This window comes from Buteo buteo, chromosome 3 (assembly GCF_964188355.1).
Source record: "Buteo buteo chromosome 3, bButBut1.hap1.1, whole genome shotgun sequence".
NCBI classification, from domain to species: domain Eukaryota; kingdom Metazoa; phylum Chordata; class Aves; order Accipitriformes; family Accipitridae; genus Buteo; species Buteo buteo.
In genome coordinates this window covers 70,123,123-70,144,182 of record NC_134173.1, presented here as the reverse complement: position 1 = coordinate 70,144,182, position 21,060 = coordinate 70,123,123, and the positions used below count along the sequence as shown (strand labels likewise).

The following is a 21,060-nucleotide window of genomic DNA, read 5'->3' as shown; positions in this document are numbered from 1 at the left end:
AGTGCACAGGGAACAGTTCATTCCATTTGAATCTCTGGAGTTTTCAGCCCCTTCCCCAAAAAGCAGCCAAGCACAGCAGACTAAAAAAACTGCTTGAGGATGGGCCAAACCACACAGTTCAGACACTGACCCAGATCTGTTTTCTGAGGACTGAGTGTTTCTGAGCTAGGATTTTGTTTCATGATCAGATGAAGGAAGGATTAATCCCTTGGAAAATTAGTCAAGCCCATCTTCTTTTTCTAGCATTTGCACTTGTTCCATAACTTTAGGAGCCACTGATCTAGACAGATCTTCCATAACAAACAGAGCAAGCTGCTGATTTGATGACATAATTTTGAAGATGTGACTTCAAAATAGGCTCAGTTGCAAATTAAATTATTTGTGATGGTTTCATTGGTTTCCTGGCCTCACAGTTTAAAATGAGTATGAAAAAGGTTAGACCTTTTATGATCAAAAAAACAAAGAAAGCACACACACAGCAGCATTGTGTCTTAGCATGATAAATGGTTCTATTTTGTTGTTTTAGAAATACTCTTCATCCTTGCAGACATTAATTAATTAAAGGTAAGAAAACATGATAAGAAATTTCCTTTATTCAAGACTTAGTAATATTTCAGAATTATTGCTGGACAACATGGCCTCCCGCCATTTTGTGGTGAAAAAGGAACCAGACTTCCATGGTTCTCTTTCTGAAGGCAGCACTTCTGACTCCAGTACAGAAGCTGGCTTAGGAGGAGAGAAGATAATATGCATTTGAACAACAGCAAGCTTTATAGACTGGACTTAATAAGTTTATTGTATAGCTGAGAAAACAGAGGCAGAGAGTTTAACAGAGTTCCAGAGTTTCAGGAATTCCCGATTTCCTCTTCAGGCCACTACATGAGGGAGAATGATAACACACTGTGGATTTCATCAGTTTAGGTCACAGTAACCTGCCATAAAAGGGAGGTTGTTAAGTGAAATCACACACATGGAGTAACTGCGCTTTACAGAAAAGCCACAGAAAAAGCAGCTCAGGCTGTCACAGTTTAACCCGCCCCTTAGCGGGTGGCTACACGCAGAACTGTGTATATAGAGACACTCTCTACTCAGCAGGCTAGGGCCTCTTTTTGGAATAAACGATTAGCTGCGCTTCTTGCCAAAGAGCTGTTTGCTGGGAAAATCACACAGCACTTGCAACACCCGCTGCACCCTCTGAACTTCATCAGAAATGTGTGAAGGCATTATTTTCGTTCTCGTGCAATTAGAGTTCCTTCCTAGTGGTCATGTTAATGTATGAGCGTAAGGTTTTGCAATTCAGGATCTGGTAAATAGACTTTTTATATAGTAGTACATATGTCTGCACAATTTTGACCACCTGTGCCAGGACCCTGCTGTTGCAATCCTTTCCTCAGCCTTTCCCAAGATTGCTACTCTTTCGGTCCTTGGGCAAACCCGTTGGAAGCAGTCGCCTCTCCTCACCAAATTGTGTGAAACTCCTTCCCGGCACGGTAGCGCTTGGGGAAGCAGGGCGGCAGGTCCGCGCCGTTCACTGCTCCCAAAGCTTGCCCAGGCAGGGATGTCAGAGGTGAGCCTCCCCCCGGCTGGGCTACGCGACCTGGAGGATGGGGGCACCTGGGCTTGCGGGTGTGCGCCGGAGTTCCCCGCCGATATTTAGGGACCCTGTGCAGACCGGGCACACGGGGTGTTACCCGCCGCAAACTTCTGCGAGCGACGGGGGGAGCCCTCGGGCGAGGGCGCGGGGACGGGCGGGCGGAGCCCCGGAACGGGTGGCGATCCGCCCCGTGCTCCCGGCGGGGAGGCGGTGGCGGCGGCGGCGGCGGGCAGCGCCGCCCGGCGGGCGGGGCCCGGGCTATAAATCCGCCCCGCGGCGGCAGGCGGGTGGCTGTCGGAGCGCGGCGGCGGCGGCGCAAGGAGAGGGGTAGCGCAGCAGGTAAGGGAAGGTCCCTCTACCTGCCCACCCACCTACCCATCCATCCCCCCCTCACCCCCGCGGACCTCGCAGCCCCTTCGCATCCTTGCATCACCCCACTTCTTTTTTTTTTCTTACCAATAAATCCCTTTCCCCTCCCCGCCTTCCAAGCAGGGCTTTGCTGGCTGCCGGCGGAGGAGCGGGTGGCTCTGAGCGGGGTGGTGGCTGTGGGCTGGCAGGAGGGAGCAGCAGAGGGGGTGCCCGGAGCCGTACCCCGGCCCCTCTGGGCTGCGGGATGCTGCTGCCACGGTCCAGGCTCCCTGGCAGGAGTGGACTGGACTGGAAAACATGTGTGAAGCGAAGGCACATACTTTTCCTACGGAAGTTGACTACTGGCGCTTGTTGCTTGTGTCTCCCTGCTCTCCCAGCTCCGTGTTGGAACTGGAGCGGAGGACAGAGTTGACTGGTGTCCAGCCTTTTACCAGTCAGGTGTTGCAGTGGGGTTGTTGTCTTCGTAGGTGATGATAGGTGCAGTTTCCCTCCCGTGCTTCCAGGCTTCAGGTTCAGGGCACTTCTAGTAGCGTTTGCAGTGGAGGCACAGCCACGTCCTGGATCTGATGAAATAAGTGATTTCGCTTCTGCTAGGGAGGATGTTTTGGTTAAACGCTTTCCATTGTGTTATGGTTTTCCTATGAAACACTTGCAAACTGGCATTGCTTGCTGTTTTACCCACTGTTTTATAAAGAGCACAGTGCCTGATTTTGCACCCCATTTCCAGAACAGGACTTCCATTAGGCTTCAGATAGAAGTATTTACCAACTATGTTATTTGGAGAAGTATTTACCAACCGTGTTGTTAGGACAATTTTCTCCTCAGTTGTCTGTTTAAATAGGAACTGGATTTTGAACCTAGAAAATGCAGTTGCAGTGGCATGGAAGAGGTCAAAGACAACCTGAAGCTTTCTGTCCAGCCTCTCTGCAAGGTGTTGCACTGTTTTGACTTCTTCTGGCTTTTTGTCAAATTTTTTTGTGTCCAAATGTGTGAAAGATACACAGCTGCTGAAAAACTCACGATTCAGGGCAAGCAATGGGAATAGCCTGTAAACAGGAGCTATCAAATCCTTCAGGTAAACATGTGAGAAGCCTGCCTTGCTGTTTTTATACTTGGCCATTACAGGCATAGCTTAAATCAAAACTTCAGCCAGTGGCATTAAGGTGGTGCACTTTGAACTTGGCTCTGGGAACATGTTTTGTTTTTTTTTTTAATTTTGTGCTCTTTTAACCAGAGTCTAACTTAGTCTGACATAGAATGACTGTGTTTTTATCACAAGTACTTGAGTAAACAGCAAGCAGCTAATGCTGTATGATGTCCTGTGCACAGCAAGAATTTAATGACTGTGGATGAAATGGTAGAGCTCAGGAGTAGGTGTAGCAAAAATAAAGTGTTCCTTAAAGGTTTGTACAGTTCCCTGAGTATTGATGTGTTCAGGAGGAAATGGTGTGTGTTTTGACGTGGAAAATAGAGCTGTAGTGAAAATGGGTTTTAATGTAGCAATGAGAGACTACTTAGGGTGTGTATGGTTCCTGTACCTAATATTTTTCAGTATGAACTGAACAGATGCCATGGCATAACCATTTGGTGAACTGGAGACCACAACTTCTGAATCTGAGTTCCTTGCACTGCAGTTCAGCAGATACCTGAACGGGCTGGATTTCAACTTTGAAAACTTTGAACCAAAATGTCTACAATCAGTGAACTAAGAGATGAACTCATCCCCTTGAGAATGGGCATTCTGCAAAGTGGCTGGCCTTGAACCAGGCTGAGCGAGAGGGCTCTAGAAGGTCTTGACAAACTGGGGTTTTAATTTGTTTCCCTTAAGAAGAAGCGATTGTGTACTGATTTCGTACATTCATTGGCCACTTTACCCAAGGTAACAGCAGGGTAGAGGTGTCAAAGTGTCAGGTGTCCACAGAATTTGGCAATACCCAAGGAAGTGTCACCCACTGCTGAGGGAGCACTGCCACATGTGCCTGCCTCTGTTTGGGAGCAAGCATCCGCACCACCAAAACCAAGACTCTTAAGTTTTTCTGTTTCTGCCCTGCACAATGGCTTTTTTGTTCTTGCCAAAATAAAAAGGAATGCTAAAACTGTGACAGATCATCTGGGTAGACTGTATGAATGCTTGGTAAAAACAGCAGGATTCCCCAATATTCTTTACTCCCATGGGAGATACTTCGCTCTTTGAATATTCCTTTTTGCACTGACAGTTACATGGGGAGATTACAGTGCATCTTGGGAAACACTTTGGCATGGGAGCCTGGTCCTTAAAAAAAGTTATAAGGCAGTTGAGTAATTTGCTCTTGTAGTTCAGGTGGGATTAGCAGTGAACTGTTGTGAGAAAAATTCTTTGATTCAGATTTTTAAACCTAAGTGATTAATTTGTTTGACTGAAGTGCAACATATGTCTTCTCATGACCAGCTTAAGAGATTCTGGCAAACTTCTAACTTCCCGTAGAAAATACTGTTTTTTCACTTAACCTCATTAGAGCCTGAGAATCTGTTGCACAAAACGTGGAGCATACATGTAATGAGACATTTCCTGCTTTTATTGTCTCAAAATAGACAAAGAGTGAAAGAAAAGATACAGAAGGGGTGAAAATGGCTTGAAGCTCTTCAGAATGAAGACAACTAGAAACTGTGAAACTCTCAAAAATAATACAAATTCTAATTGTGGTGGATCAGCAATGTTTACATCATGTGTACAGCTGGAAGCTTAAGGCAGCAAAAGCCCATTTGCTGTCAGGGGAGGGTACAGCCTGGGAAACCAATGGCCTGAATAAGTTCAGTCCCAGCAGTATGCAGCAAGAGTGAGTTTCTCTAGTTGCTCTGGTTCGACCACTTGAAAGGAAAACCTTCCAAAAACCAGGAGATGCAACTGCTTGATATTCATAGGGATGAAATGCTGGTTCTTGAGATGATGTATGACTTCCAGATGACAGTTTGTTTATATCTAACTTTCACGTTGCGTCACAGCACCTAGAAATCTCAGGCAGAAGTACAGAAGAGCCCACTTTGTCCTGTCGCTGTTTTGCTAAATAAGTGGTATTGTATGTAGACTGCCCTCCAGCTTTTAGGTGTAAATTTGTAAGTTTGTAATGCACGATGGTGCTGCCCCTGCAGCCTTTTCTGTGAAGAATGGAGTGGATCTCCAGCTGTCAGCAGGTCAAGGAAGCAACAGTTACCCCTCTGCCAGCTGTCAAAAGCTCTGTGCCAAAAGTTGCAAGTGAATCACTTGCTAGTACTGGAAAGTCACGGGAAATATTCTGAAACTGTTTAAAAAGGTTGCGAATAAGGCAATCCCATTTTCAGGTTTGGTGGTGTGTGTTGCTACGGATTACTAAAATCTAGGTTAGGCCTCTTGGAAATCAATGGCTATGAATATAATGGCTATTGAACTTGGTGTTCCGCTCAAATGATGGTGTGGTTTTTTCCTATCTGTGCCACTTCCAGAGCCCTGGGTGACTTCAGCGGGGCCAGTCAGCGGGAGGTAATCCCTATTGTTAATTCCCTTTGGCTGCGCGGTTGGAGCAACAGCAAGGAACCATTCAGAGCTTCTCCTGAATACGTGATCATGTATCATTAAAGTGTTATTATGACATAATTAAACTCAGTACTCAGCGTCCATGAGAATCAGTACCATTATTCGCCATTTAATCCAGCACAGCAAGTGTGGAGTAAAGAAAAAAAAGTAAAGCCTGCAATTATCCAAGTTTCAGACTTGAATGTGCAAGGTCCTATGTTGGATGATGAGGGAGATTAGTTTAGTTTTACTTTTAGCTAAGGGCTGCTGCAGAATCAGGCCTGTTTGGTTTCCCAACTGGCATGAGAGTGTTGTCTTTGGATAATGCCCAGCGGTTTGTTGTTAAATGGGGTGTTCTCCATGCAGAGGTGCTCTGCAGTGTGCTTGCTGATGCACAGCTGGACTGCCTGGGCTGATGAAATTTTCCACAGCTGTATCTGTTTGTACAAAGCAGGATGTATGTCAATCTTACTGCTCTTATTTTGTGTGGCTGATCACGTTTCCTATGTTTCTTTTGGGTTTTGTGCTACTTCCTTTCAGTTAATTGTCACAATTTTAAAAGATCTTTTTCATCTGTCAGTCAGGTTTTTTCTCTTGGTAGCTGGAAGTTGGTCAATGCAGATCTTCCTTTTCAAGTCCTGTTTTTAAAACTGGATATACACTACTTTTCCAAGCCTTTAACTGGCTGCTTCCTGTCTGAACTAAGTATAGCTTCAAAAGTATAGCTCTTATAGCTTATTCTCTACCATGGACATGTAAGGCCAGTCTGCTAGTACTGTATGGATGATGTAAAAATTAATGGAAAGAGCAAACCTTAGGACCTAGTGTAGCATGAAAACCTAACTGACTGTAAAACAAATCTTTCTGTGTCTTTTCAACTATTCCTTGGGGGTTGTTTTTGTGTGCGTGTGTGGCTTTTTCTGTCCTTGCCATTTCACCACTATTACAACTTGCCTTCTTTAAGAAATTCTGATTTTTTTTAAGAAGCAAAAACTAAATGGCGAGGATCTTAATCTGTAATGTCCCTGATTAAGACTCTGTAGATGGAGGCACTGGTGTTCAAAGCAAAAAAAGTGGTAATATGTTTTATATATATATGCATGTCTTTAGTGGTAGGCATAAGGTATAATGGAAAACTAATCAGCAAAGTAGAAGGCAACTTTTAAAGGAACCTTTGTTTGTGAACATGGTAGGCAGACATCCAGATGGGAAGTGCACTATTAGAGGAAGGAAGGATTGCTCTTGCTGTGGGGTTTTGGGTTGCTTCCTTTAGGAAGCTCATATGTACCTTGCCAAACTAATGATGTCATTTTCCTACTGCTATAGTTCTAGAGTGCTCTAAACATATTTTGTATGTATTGTATGTAATATATCCCTGCTAAATTTTAAGATGCATTTGTGTCCTCGGACAAAGTTGCAACACACTGGGTTATGTGACTAGTCTATGAAGTAGAAGTAGATGCACTGCAGAGTTTTATGATGGCCCTTTCTATTATGGCAAATTCAAAATACTATTCTTTTTCCTAGATGATTCAATTTAAGAGCATCACATATTTCTTCCCCATGTGAAATGTACTGAATTTTATGAAGTTGTGTATAAAACCCCAACCTTACATAAAAACTTGGGCATGCGTAACTCCAACTTCTCTTGTAAACGAAGTCTGGAAAGTGACAAATAAGTTCTCTGCCTGATGTATAGATGCTAACCTGGAACATGGATGGGTAAAGTTTTGAAAAAAGTCAGCTGAGGATGAAGAATTGCTTTTTGCCCACTTTGAAGGATTTTGAAAGGCCTTATTTTGAGAAGCAAGGAGTATTTTGGCACTGAATGGTGCTGACTTACTCCCTCACCAGTCCCATCTGTTGCAATACAGGCAGGAGTGTGCTCAGCCCTTAGGAATATCATATTGTTATCTCTAGGTGCTAAGGCTTGAAGGCAGTGGAAGACTGTTACCCAAATCTAGTCCTGAGTAGTTAAGCACATGCAAATGCTTAAATTTGGGAAATTTTATAATGGGACTTTCTTGGGAAGAATGAAAGATGTGTCCTTAACACAATGGCCATTTGTGCGAAGTTTGAGTCCAGATTAAGATCTAGAATGCTAAAGTTCATCTGAGAAAAGGGGACTGGGAGCTCACAGGAACAAAATAATATCCATAAATTATATTTTTCTCCTCAAAACCAAACAAAAACCCTCAGACACTTATCATGGAAAACTTCAGCCTAGGCATTTTGGCAGGGGTTATAAAAAGAACTTGTAACAGCGATGAGCAAGCAGTTGTAATAGGTGGTAGAAGCGTGAACCCATATAGTATGACCTAATGAATACATTTAAATTAGGATACATCATCATCCTCAGCTGTGATGTTTTGTAACTTAACCACTCATCTTTGCAACATCAATGTGAAAATACAAAACATACGGAAAGAAACCATTATATACTTGCAAGGGTGCAACCTAGAGAGCCAGACAACATTCCTCATCTCTGAGTATACTATGGGCCTGTCCCTTCTGGAATAATCTCAGTATGTTTTCGCCTCTAACTTGCACAGAACCACCCACTTTTTGAAGCAGTTGCAGCTGGGCAGAAGCTATGAACTATTAAAGCATGGCAGAGTGAGAATAGGAGGGGGTGGGGAGCATGGCCTGACCGCTGGTGAGCTGCAGGAACAATAGCTTGTTTCTTGTCTGTTTAGACTGCAATCTTTGTGGCAGAAGCCGTCTCTTCCATGTTATGAAATGCCTAATGCATCTTTGCGGTGTTCGTTATTTAATCTGCCCCCAAAGCCCAGCCTAGCACCCAGGTGCAAGGCAGGTGTCAGGTTCTGTACCAGTGCATCGCCTTTCATCTTTGCGTCAGACCTTTATGTTTGCAGTCCGTTGAAGGAGGAGTGGGACGGACGCAGAGAAGGATGTTGGGAGGATGCTAGGAGGGTGCTGGGGCAGTGGAAGGAGACAGGCTGGCTTGGTGGGGTAAGAAAACAAAGCCTGGGAAGGCAGCTGATTGCTCTTCACTCTTTCCACCCTGCAGTGCTGCCACCCACAGCCTGGAGTCATTTAAAGCTAAAGGACAATATTGGCATCACTACAAATGGGCAGAATGTGTTTCCAAATAAACTTAGGCTGCCACTCAGATGTAGGATTTCTTACAAAAGCCCCGGGTTCTCCTACCTCCACCCTGCGCTGTCATGCTCTGCAAGGACTGTTTGCAGCCACGTCAGCGGTGGCTGCTTGAGGAGGGAAGTTGGGATGACGGCACTCCTCATAGCCGGAGAGTCCCGGGAGTCACTAGTATTTTTAATCTCTTTGAAGAAACTTCATATTATTGGAGATAACTCTGTGAGAAGTGGATATGACCAAAAGCAGTTTCAGGTGCCAGATGCTAAAGAAACCTGAATTTCTGAGAACTTCATTAGGGTTTATAATCTGTCCCTCATGGAGTTGTGATATTATAGTGTGGGTAGTATTAGGGATTGCTACAGCAGGAAAAAAGCCCCAAGACATTGCAAGCTCTCCATTTCCCTGCCAGCTAGGAATAACATAGCTGCTCATTATATTGGGGGGGATGACAACCAGAGTGTCCAGCATAGGGGAGATGGGGACAGCAGACATGTCCTTTGGCTAGCACGCCACCCCTTCCCACAGCCAGTTTCTAGTCCTGTGAAGCATGGGAGGACCCCGAGCTTTCCAGGGAACATTCTTCATCGCATCCCACAGCGAGAGGCTTGTGCAAGCCGCGTTGCAACAGTTTTCTTGCTCAACATCTGCGGAGTAGACAGAAGGGTTGCTTCCAGCTCACTTTGTTTTGATGCTACTATCAACACGCAGCTGCCAGAGCGTGTTATGCCTGTGAAGAGTAACCAGCCCCTGGTCTGAGGAATTGGTGGTTTAAAGGCAGTGTCCGACCCCAAAGCGATTGCAGCTGAAGAGCTCTGCGCCCATACAGGCACCGGCGCCAGTTGCACAAGTGGAAAAAACAGCCAGAACGACAGGACTGGAGGAGAGCCTGGAGATCTTGCCTCCGTAACTGCGGGGGTACGCTGAAGCCGCAGGCAGGCGTAGCTGCGGGAGAGGCTGCGGACCCGCACCTGCGTGTTTTTCGTGGGAGCCCGGTGGAATCAGCTGCTGGCTCTGTCCTTGCAGTCGTCTCCCTGTGGCTTCACCCGGCTGTTCCTTGGCGCAGGGCTCAAGTTCTTGGCTAAAATGTTTCAGTTTCCTAATCAGATTGTTTAGCACATAGCATAAGTCTAAACTCAAAAATGGCTAAAACTTCTTGTTTTTTGAAAATCACTGTTATGTTATGTTATGCTTCTAAAAAACAACTTTATTTTCCCTGGGTGCCGGCTCTTATTTTTCAACTAGAGCCTTCACTAAAACACGCTGGTGGAGTAGCTCACAAAGGGGGTTGAAAAGAAATAAAAGCAAATTGCTTAGAAACAAAAAATAATGAAATTGAGTATTGGCAGTGTGCTGTGCTTGAAGATGGCTGGGTGATGGCAATTCACAGGACATCTGTGAACCAGAGGTCATGAGGCAACATAGTTGTTTCAGTTCCCTGATATTATTTAATTTAATACTTTGGTTCCTGACCTCTTCTGATTTGAAACTTCAGGTTATTTAAGGGCCACACTTCCAAGCTTCCTGTGTGTCAGGTTGTTAACTTTTAGTTGCAAATTGAGATAATCATGTATAACCAGAGACTAAGGAAACCCAGCGAGTCCCAGGTAGTTGAGTGTCTTCAACTTTTGACACTTGCTGCTCAAACTGTGTAGTCAGATGCTACTTAACTGTCAAAAGTCATCTGCTCTTTTTTTTTAAAGAGGAGGAACTACTATAAAACCTCTTCCATGATTTATTGTGTGGAGCTATGTCAGAGAAAAATCAGTAACTTGGTACACAAAGGACCTCGTGATACCAGTGCCTGTAACAAAGAGTAGCTTAAACAGGGCATAGTGTGGGCAGATGCTTATGCATGAACTGTTTTGGATGCTTGCAAAATGTGTAATTTTCAAATGAATCATGAACAGGAAGATTAGATTTGTCAAGTTTATTATAAAATATCTGAAATGTAAACTGCACTTAATGAAAGCATGCGTTGTGGACCATAACCATACACGGGTGCTATCAACTGATGTCCCCTTCTCTCTGTTTAGTGGAGACAAAAGTTTTCTCAGGCTGCTCTCCGGTTTGCAGTAACCATTTTTTGTCCTAGGGCCGGTCAGACCGGTTTACAGCATTTACTGTGAATGACTGGAAGAGGTCTAATTGACTGTGTGTAAGTCTCAAATGCACTTTGAGCATCACAGTAACTTTCCTTGCTTAATTGTCAGCCCCCTGAGCTGCCCGGTTATTTTTCTGACTGGGAACTGAATGGGGATCTTTGCTAATCAACTGCTGCAAGCTCTGGAGACATCTTAGCTGTCTCCACTCTTGCCTCATCCCTACTTCTTTAATAGTGCTTTCAGCTGCTGCAGATGCACAAAGCCTCAAATTGCCACCCCTGCCCTTCCTACCTTCTTTGGTGCCTGAGCTCTGAAGACATTTGTGCCTTGCAAGGGATAAAGTGCAGAGTGATGGGACTGGCTTGGAAACACCTCCCACGTGTGGCCCTGGAGCCCAAGTCTCGCATGGTCCCTCTGTCTCTCTCCAAAGAGAGCAACACCAGTGTTTTGGGAGCTGTGACCCTCAGTGCCCGTGGCCTTCTCCCTCTTTGTCTTTAGATGTTAATGGGTATTTAATCCCACGTGTAAAGTGATTACTGTCCCTCCTGCTTGCTCAACCTGCAGAGGTGGAAATGCCATCAGTCTGCTCTGGTGAAGTTACTCTTCTGTATATATCTAATCAAAAGGAGAATAATCTCTGCTGCCAGTGTTTAAACAAGCTGTTTTGAGGAAATTGCCTTCTTAATGAAATGCTCAGGCAGGAGTCTTTTCCTGTTCTTTGTTTTCCATGATAGCACGTAAATAAAAAGCAGTTGGGTATGAGGGCAAAGGTAAATCCTGTAGTGCTGGTAGCAGTTCCCCCAGCCCTTCGTGGATGTGAGACCATCACACTTGATGCACCCTGTGGCACAAACCTGGACAACCAAATTGTGTGTTTTCAGAAGAACAGTTTGAAATGAGCTATCTTTGAACTTGTTTCACTTCTGTGCTTGGAATGAACTTGGTCACGTATATTAGGATTACCTAATACTTGGTACTTATGATTGCAACACTGCAGTGTCTGAGGTTGGATGGCCTGATGCGTGGCTTCCTGGCTCCTTTGTTGGGATCCCTGCTGTGCAAAGCCAGGCTGCACATCCATCCTGTACCTCCTGCTGCCAAAGCAAGGCTGCAGCGATCACCGTCCTTCCAGCAATAGTGCAAAGGGACAGGGGGTATAGTCTGAGCTTTCAGGAGCAAAATAATTGGGTTCAGTGAAATGATGCCTGAGCTACTAGCCTTGGTTATGACACTTTCTCCGGTGGTTTTGGAGCAGTGGGTTTGGGCTGGAACAGGTACAGAAAGGCCTCTCTGAATGAAATTAGTGAACGCAGTATTGCACAGATGACTTCGCCTTCCCCACATCCCCCTTGCTTCCTAGAGGCTGGTATGATGCCTTTCCTGCTAGTTGGCAAAGGTAGATATGTAATCAGTTTTAAAGCACTTTGCCAGCTGCAAAGGTGCCTTAGACCTGTATTTTTTTCTTAGTTAGAAGTATGATTGTTTTAAAACTTAATCCTCTGAGCAGCAATCGTAACCGATACCTGGGTGCAGGGTGGTGGGTGTCCGCTGGGTGGAGTTGGCTTGTCCCAGAATGGAGAACTTGGGACCTCTTAGGAGGCTGAATTGGCCAAGTGCAGTGAAAAAAAAGTTGTTTTTCTCCAAGTTGGCAACTTTACACTACTGCTTGCAGATATAAATGAACTTTGTCTTTTGAAGACTTCTGTGAGGCAAGTGCTTTGAAACGTGTATAAAGGAATGCTTGTATGGTTATCTATTTGGGAGAGTTATGCAGTTACATTAGCTTTGAGCTACTCTGTCACGTAACAGGGAGGGGGGGAGCACAAAGCACCTATTTAGAGATTATAAAATTTGTGCTGAACATGGGTGGTACAAAAACACTTCCCCAGCATCTTTCTCTTTGGAAAATAAGATGGTTTTTACAGTACTGACAGATAGCAGGGCTTTGTTTGCCAGCTCTCGTGAACAAATAGCGTGTTGTTGTGCCGCCTTCTCACAAGGTTGTTTCTTGGTAGGAATGTTTCAGGTATTCCTGATGCAGAGAAGGAAAACCCAGAGCTTGGAAAAGCCTGATCTGAAAACGTTATGTGGCTGCAAGATCTGGTATCTTTCCAAAAGCGAGAACTTGGTACATGTTGGGCTTTTGTTCAGCCGACTTCATGGCAGTCCTGTAATCTGCTGGTCAGCACTTCCTAGTGCTGGTTCTTTCGGAAACATAGAGCAACAACTTTGAACTATTATGAAAACAGGATTGTTTTTTAAGGCTATAAAAGGCATCCATCTTGTTCTTTTTGGCACAGTTTTTTTGGTCATTTGTAGTCAATGCTCTGAGTCCCTGAAAATCTGAAACTGTCCCGTGTAAACAACTTTCTTCCACAAACACTAGCTGTGGCTTTGTTCCCCGACTGCTTCTAACTGGAAAACTGCAGGGGACCTGGCTTCTTACTTTCCTCCCCTATAGGCAAAACATGGAAAAGTCTCTTGCACTTCTAGTCCCTATTGCAGAATTGGGTGCAACATTAAGGTGCTATTTCTGTCTTAACAGAATTTGCTGAATTGAAAAAAAAAAAGTGAGTTAGATGCAATTGCATGTAAGTATTTTTGACCTCTAAATATTGCAGCAGCATTTATTTTCCCTCTCTGCCATTCACAACTGCTCACTGTGTAAGAATGGCAGATTACATAGGTGGCTGTAATTACAAAAATACATAACACTGTTTCTACAGTGTCACTTGCAGTTGCCTGAAATTTTGGCAAACTTGTTTTTAGCTTGTTCTTTATGATTAAGATCTGTAACAGGTAAAATTTACTGGAAAACCTGGAGAAAAAGGGTGAATCATAGTGACTGCTGGGGGATTAACTCTTGTCTTGACTTCTCTGACTATTTAAGTAGCTCTGGTGTCTTGTAAATTTGGATTACAAATTACTGGCAACGGGGTCAGTTTTGTTCCTGTCCCCATGCCTCAACTGGTGGGTTTAAATATTCATGAAGCCTTTCTCTAAGTTTAAAATCCCGGGTCTAATTCTTTACCAAAAATCCACCCAATTGTGTAGCTAGCAAGAAGGGTTCCTAAAATCTGAAGTGGTTTGCATGTGCGTGGACATCAGCGTTTTTTCAGCATTCACTTTCTTAATCTGTGTGTGCCACTTCATAGCTTCCTGCAGCACCCAGTGATCTTGCAAACTTCCTCACTAGAGCATCTTTGCCCAGGGAAAAGTGCATCGAGTTAACCCATGGGGCAGACTAAAAATGCTGCTGCTGCTTCCACTGCCAGCTCCTGGATACTCCTGTGGGCTTCACAGGTCATTTATGTAGACAGGGTTGATTGGCTTAAATCAGATTGAAGTCAAGAGGTGGGAAATCATGGTTTAAAGAATCAATTTAAATTCTGTTCTGTAGTTCAATGCTTATCTTCAGGAAAATTGTTAATAATTAAAATGTTTGCAGTTAACGCTTAGTCAATAATTCCTAAATGTGTTTCAGCCTTTTGGCTTGCTTTATGAGTACACTTACTCATATGCTTCACTTAAGACAGTTCTAGACTTTTGTTAAAAAGGAATTGATTTGTTTTATAGTTGTGTAGTTAATAAATTTCCAATTTTGTCCAAAGATGTCTAAAACCCACATGATATGCATTTCTCCAGCAGGCCAGAGGATACGTAACAAACATACTTTGACTTTTGTATTTGTCATCTTGCTGTTAAAACAGTTCTGGTATCTCTTTTGAGAACTGTTTCTGGTCATTCATTAGAGCTTCACAGGGAACAGCCCTCTGCCTCGGGCACCTGAACATTGTCAAGAGAGTGAAAACATGCTGTTCTTTTTAACTCGTGTTTTGGACTGATATGGTTGCTGAACTGAGATGCCTGTTGGTCCAAATGCAAAGGGCGCAGTGCACCTGCAGCACAACCTGCTGCTCCCACTGCCGCAGCAGTCGCCTTCTCTGGGGTTTGGCCATACCCCTGGTCCCAGTTAAGCTTCCCGCAGATGAGGGCTGGGTATTGCGATGCTAGTCCTTTCCTATTGCAGGATGCAGCAGTCTTGTTCCTTACTCCGGCAGTTTTGAAAACAGCATCTTTGCATGCACTTTGTTGGTGTCCACTTAAAGGAATATCTGTTTTACTTGGTACTATTTGTTCAGATCGGGGAGGGTGTTTCCATTCCAAAGAATAGAGCACATTGATCTGAGAGTAAAATGATGCTAATGAGTGTCCAGTTCAGTTTTCTTACCGTAAAGATCTGGGGGATGGACAGGGAGCCTGCATCAAAAAGAAAAAGAAAATAAGAAGAAAAAATAAATTTCAGAGATGAGTATTCAAGCTAATTTCCGAAGGTGGTTGTGCAGATTTGGCTCTGCCTCCTTTCACCTGTGAAACAACAGTTTCCATGGCGCTCTACTGGTCCCTGCCCTGTTTCCTTCAGCATTCCCTGTTTTGAAGCTGCCAAACTTTTGTTTGATCTTGCAGCCTTAGTATTTCTTTAATCTTGTATTGTGCAGGAGTGTGTATATAAATAAAACAGGGAGGCATTTTACAAGATATTCATAACCTTCTTGCAAAGGTCTTTTAAACTATAACCTGAGACAGTGGGTCATTGCTAGGGGGGGTTGGGTGGAGCAAGATCTTTATTTGTTCCTGTTCTTAATCTTTGATGCAAGCTGAGAACAAATCTTTTTTCATCTTTGCAGATATCAGCTACTGACCATGTCAACAGAGTTCCAGGATGCTCACCTTGCAGAGGTGAAACCTCTGGTGGAGAAGGAGGAGGTAATTATTTTGAACCTTTTTACAGCTTGTGTTTTATTTCAAGGCTGCTGTTGGAACTGCACGTGTGTTCTTAGATTAGTTCTAACATATCATATGGAAGAAACAAGAGAAACTGTAGATAGAATAAGAGTGTGGTTTTCAGGGTTTTTTTTATTAATGCAAAACAGAGCTTTAATTATTTGTTCTTTCTTGGTCTTTGGTGTTACTCTTTAGTGCTAATCCGCTGGTGACATTTTTTCTTTTCTGAATAATGACAGCTCTGGGTGTCTTCAGGTATTTTGCATGATGCCAACTGGGCAATCTCACGTACATCCATCTATACCTATAGACTTCTCAATGTAAAGATACAAACTTTGCTCTGTCAGCTACCTTTCAAGGAGGCACAGAGAACCTTTACTTTTCTTTTGGGCACATCTGAGCCCGGAGGTACGAGTGTGCCTCATCTAATCGTCTCTGAGTGCACTGAGCTACGAGTTACAGCCAAACTGCTACCAGGTCTGCAGCGGGCTGGGTGTGCGCAAGCCACAGCCTTTCCTCTGGGGTTGCAGTGTAGAAACATCGTAGCCTTTTTTTTGTTTAACCTTGTACTTCTTTCCATTTGTTTTTTGCACCATTTTCTTCAAAAATCTGCCCGCAGCATCTGGGTTCAGTGGCTGTCTGACTCTTTGGTGGTAGCAGTACTCTGTGCTTCGGTATGTTCATGGCAAATAATTGACTGTAATATGTGAAGGAACCTCTCAGCTTTTTTCTTGAATCAAAACTAAGATTTTTCTTTTGTTCCCAGTGATTGTAATTCTTGAAAATCATGTATATAAATGTGTTTTTTTTCTGGTTTTCTACACGAGAACTATTCATTGCTCTATCTGCTACTTTCTTTTTTATTCCTTACCTCTTGCGTAAACACTTCAGAAAATCGTTTCCACTTGTGACTGCAGTGAAACGGCTAGAGAAACTTTAAACACAGCTCCTTTGCCAAGGACATTGCATGAAAGCAGAGCTTGTTTGGATACCAGTGAATGCAGCACTCAAACTTTTCAGAAGCTAAGGTCCCTTCTTAATGCCAATATTGTTCAGTAGTAGCAAAACAAAGGAGATACTAAGCAGAAGCCTTATGGGTACTGAAATGCCTTTCCTTCAAAGTTCAGAAATATCTTAACACTGATTAACTTCCTGGGTTTCTGTAGCACGTAGATCAAAAGTTGGAATCCGACAATGAACCCTATATGCTTTTATTCACGATGTTACCTTAAGTTTTGTCTACGTGGGAAAGCTAGCACAGAGTTTGATTTCCTCTGTGGCCATTCTTAACATAGATGAAGGAAGTTAGTTAATGTATTTTGAGAAAGTGGAAAAGATTGCCCTGAAGGACACTCAGCACATACTAAGGTTAACAGTGGAGATGGTGTTGAGTGGGTGATGCACTCTGAAGTCATGTCCTGGCTTGTTGTGCTCAGGTGTCTTCTACAGCTGAGTCTTTGTTCCTGAACAGTTATTTCATATGCTGTCTATATGGATGCCACATATACTTACTCCTTTCTACTCTAGACCCCACAGAAACAACCATGTATGAAACTAGCTATGTTTAAAAGGTTGTGCAACCAACAGTGGAGTAAGATTAAAACCTAGCATATTGTCTAAAGCTAAGGCTGTGTAAAATGACTTCCACAAGCTCAGTCAGCTCTTTAGCTACTTGTTTGTATGTACATGACACTGCCTAATTGCCTAAAGATCATGGCTCTAGAGTCCTGCCATAATTACAGGTTGGACTGCATGAGGTCCACCATCTGAGATGATATTGCCCAAGACAGCAGTTTTATTGCTTCTCACATCTTCCATCTTGAATTTACCTGGGCTTCTGGGACCGAGTGACCTCCTTGCCAGGATCCTAAGCTTTGTTTTTTATCTCAATACTTTTTTAAAGCTTTGGCTTCTTTGTCATACTCAGCAACTTAAGTGTTGGCTTGGCTGCTCTTCCCTCTGTTTTCAGCCCTCCAGTGGAAATAGAGGTTTGACTTCTTCCTTGTCCTTTTAGTAGAAGGAGGTGACTGTAAGACACTTCTTCCTTTGAAGTTATAAGCCTCTTAGACTATTGGAGATGGGGAGGATGTCACCTAACTCCTTTTCTGCTGGAGGTCCTTGACAGGTGTAGGAACTAATAGTGATGGCTGGTCACAGGTTGGAACATACCTCTCTGTGTCCAGCCAGCCTCCCAAACGTAACAAGGCCTAATTTTAGCTAGGATAAAACCCTTCCCACCTTCCACATCATGTAAACAAACCCCAGTAATGACTGCTTAACTGAGTTGCAAGTACTCAGTGCATGCTCGAACAACAGCTTTCCATCCTAGGCAGGACTGAGGTGGGCTGTTGGCTGTCCCATGGCTACAATAAGCAATGGAGAAAAGTCCAGTTACTGCTCTGACTTGTCCAGTGATTTACCAGTAAATGAAGCTTCACCAGCTTTTGTGCTTTATTTTGCTGGTCTATAATGTTTTACTGTTTTCATGTTCTCCATGAAGATTAGTGGGCAAAAGCTTTTGGGTGAATTTTGACATTCAGCAAGAGAGCTTTCGTTGAATGAAGGGGCAGGACAGCTCTTGGCTGCAGAACTGGTGGGTTAGAACACACGTGTCCCAGTGCAGATTTCTGTAGCTGCAAAAGTTACCTGCATTAATGCTTTAAAATCTTTTCACAGGCTATCACTCGCCTCCTTCCAGACTTCGATGTTCAGGCAAGTAAAGCTCTTCTGTTTTTTTTTTTTTCTGGTAAAAGGGGAAACTGGATTGACATTTGAGAAAACAGCAAAATGTGGTCAGAAGTGACTGCTTGCCAGAAATACTGTTACTGTGGGAGAGGGGTCTGAATGGGGCTCTAACATAGTGAAGTGAAGGAGACTGCAGGAGGTCTTTTCAGACTGAAGCTGAGAAAGTTTCATCCAAAAGGGGTGGCTGGGTTGCAAGCAGTTCTATTCTTGCTAAAAGAATGAGATTCTTCAGCAGTGGTAGTGAAAGCAAAACATTCCCCTCCCACATGGACACACACTTTCCCCAATTAATTTGCTTTCATTAGCAGTGTGCATGCATTTCCTCAGAGGAAATGTCCCTTTCCATGTATGGTTGAAAGTTTCCAAAAGATTCCTGAAGCCTGTGGAGTGGTGGAAGGCCCTAAGCAATCAATTTTGCCCATAACAGGGTGACGGTAGTTTCCGTATGTTTATTTACAGCCAGAACATAAGAGTTCATAAAGCACACAGCTAGGTCAAATGGTGGCTTTCCACTTTTCCCGTGTCATGCTTTTGAGAGGTAACTTTCTAACTCTCTTGGCTCCCCTTATATATTATTTTATCGCCATTTGGCGTTCTGAGATGTGTGCCCTTGCTGGTTCTTAAGCTGAGACTAAGGAAATGCATGGCTGTCAGTCAGGTTGGGTTGAACAGGGAGGGAGACCAGGGAGCTTGTACCTGCCTCGACAAAAAGAGCGAGCGGTGAATTCCCATCGCTGAGGACAAGGAGTATGTGTTAGGAAAAGAGGCTTGCCGGGTGTCTTATTTTTATCAAGGGGTGTAGGGAGGGAGGTAGACTGCGGGAACAAGGAAACCTATTAAATTGTTCTAGTCTCTTGAATGTTCAGGTGGAGGTGCTTGAGGGAAATAACCCTTCTGTACTTTGTGGCATGTAGCACTTTATTTGCACCTGTCAATGTTTTTATTCAATATTGTGCAAATTGGTTAAAAATCCAGCGCAAACTCAGCAGTCTTTTCCCTGGAAACCAAGGGAGACAGTTATCTCAAACATATTTGCCTTCTTTCAATGGTTCTTCTGCAGAAAAACTGTAGTTTACATTAATCTGGCATCCTTCCCCTTATCCTTTCTAATGATGAAATCCACTGCCTGAAGTCTTGATAAATTTAAGTTGAAGTTGTCACCATGTGACTTCCTGTGCACAGCATGGGAGAAGCTTTTTGTTTAGGCCCAGATTGATCACTTGGTCTAAATAGATCTGAATCCCAGATTAAGTCTGCTAACAGGAATACTGCAGTATTTTGATTGAGAATCCAGAAGTGACCCATATTTCATTTCTATTCTTGGAATAAATTTGCTTGGTTTGTAAACCATGTGTATATATAGATTTTTTAACTCGCAGATCAAATTCTCTAAGCCTTTTGGTTGGTTGGTTTTTTTCCATGTTTTGGATTAACTGTCACTAATCCAGAGCAGTGGTTCTTGTCATTTAGCCCTGTTCTGCCAGCTCTTGCTTTTTTAATGATCTTTCTTTGTTAGAGTTTAATCTTTGGTTATTCTAGTTCAGGAAGGAAAAATGTGAAAGAACAGTCTCAACCCGTTACGTTAAGAACTGCCGCTGCAAAGGAGGCTTAGCTTTGGTCCTTAAAACCACAAGTACCCTACCTATGTCTCTAAGTTCTGTGGTTGATTTATGAAAGAGGTGGTTTGAAGCTGTTAGGAGAAACTCTATTGCTTAGTTCATTAGAGAAGTTCGTGTGTGGCCCTGGAGGTCCCAGATCATCAGGACTGACACTGAAGCTCATGTGTGCTCTTAATAAGTAACCTGTCCCATGAGCCATGCTTGGGAGGAGGATGGACCTGGCCAGGGAAGGAGGTGATCAGCGCTTGGCAGGATGGAGCTTCTGATTTAGTGCCTGTGTATGGATGTCGGTGTCCACCATATCCCTTGCAACTTGCTCTGTCCTTTTGGGGACAGGTTATGCAGTGGTCAGTTAATAACTTTGGTTCTGTCACTACTGGAAAGTAGTGACTGCCTGGGAGGTGTTTTGGTTCCAAGAATAAATTTTATCTAGTTATTCGGGTTTGGGAAGAAATAGACAGATTTGTGTAAAACATACTTTTTTCCATTTTTGAAGTTAGCCACTGTATAGTGCAATATTGCCTTTCTGAAAGCACATGTTGCAAGACATGTATGTGGTTATTCTCTGGAGGAAAGCTTTCATGAAGTGACCAGGGGATGGCCAAGGCAAGAGATGGAAGAACTGACATTTCTGAACTATCTCTAGTCAGCACTATATGTCTGTCTGTGGCACCCACCTGAAAATTTAAGTGAAGGTTGCCTGCCTCCCAAAACCTGGTTTAGCACAGTTAGTGATAAACTGGTGCAGGGCAGTGTGCCCTGTGCTGTTGTGTTGGCTTAATGCCAAACACATTTTAGTTGTATTTCCAGTTTGACGTATTTGCCTATTTTCTAGCTTGGTAGCATTGGAGCCGATGGAGACCTGGCTCCTCGTCACTGTATATATTCTCTTCGCTTTGTGTTTCAGAAGTGAGCAGTCCGTCAGGAGACTGCTTTCTCGATAACTAAGCAAAACTTTGAGCTGTGTGGCAGCTGTAGGTGGCAGAGATGAGTTTTCCCTTGCAATTCATGGCTCATGGCCATCTATATCCACCAGCAGGCAAGAGCCATTTCTGCTTTCCCTCCTCCTCCTGCCTGCGAGGGCAGAAGGAAAGAGCGTCCTTACAACGGGTGACAAATCTGCTGGTCCTCATGGTACGATGGGGGTGGGTTTCCCACCGGCACTGGTGGATGCAGTTTGGGGCGTCGCAGCACGTT

At 43.8% G+C, this 21,060-nt stretch overlaps 1 protein-coding gene across 2 annotated transcripts in view; it reads left to right on the top strand.

The window, feature by feature from the left end:
* NDRG1 (N-myc downstream regulated 1) overlaps positions 1 to 21,060 on the top strand; it is a 75,391-nt gene that overhangs the window by 33,277 nt on the left and 21,054 nt on the right. The window contains exons 1-3 of one of the 2 annotated variants that reach the window (XM_075023996.1): positions 1,846 to 1,933; positions 15,403 to 15,481; positions 18,176 to 18,211. In XM_075023996.1, the coding sequence (XP_074880097.1) occupies positions 15,419 to 15,481; positions 18,176 to 18,211 (99 nt within the window). In that variant the 5' untranslated portion in view covers positions 1,846 to 1,933; positions 15,403 to 15,418. Of the gene's footprint in view, positions 1 to 1,845; positions 1,934 to 15,402; positions 15,482 to 18,175; positions 18,212 to 21,060 lie in introns of those variants that run through there. The other variant, XM_075023995.1, reaches the window with a different exon arrangement.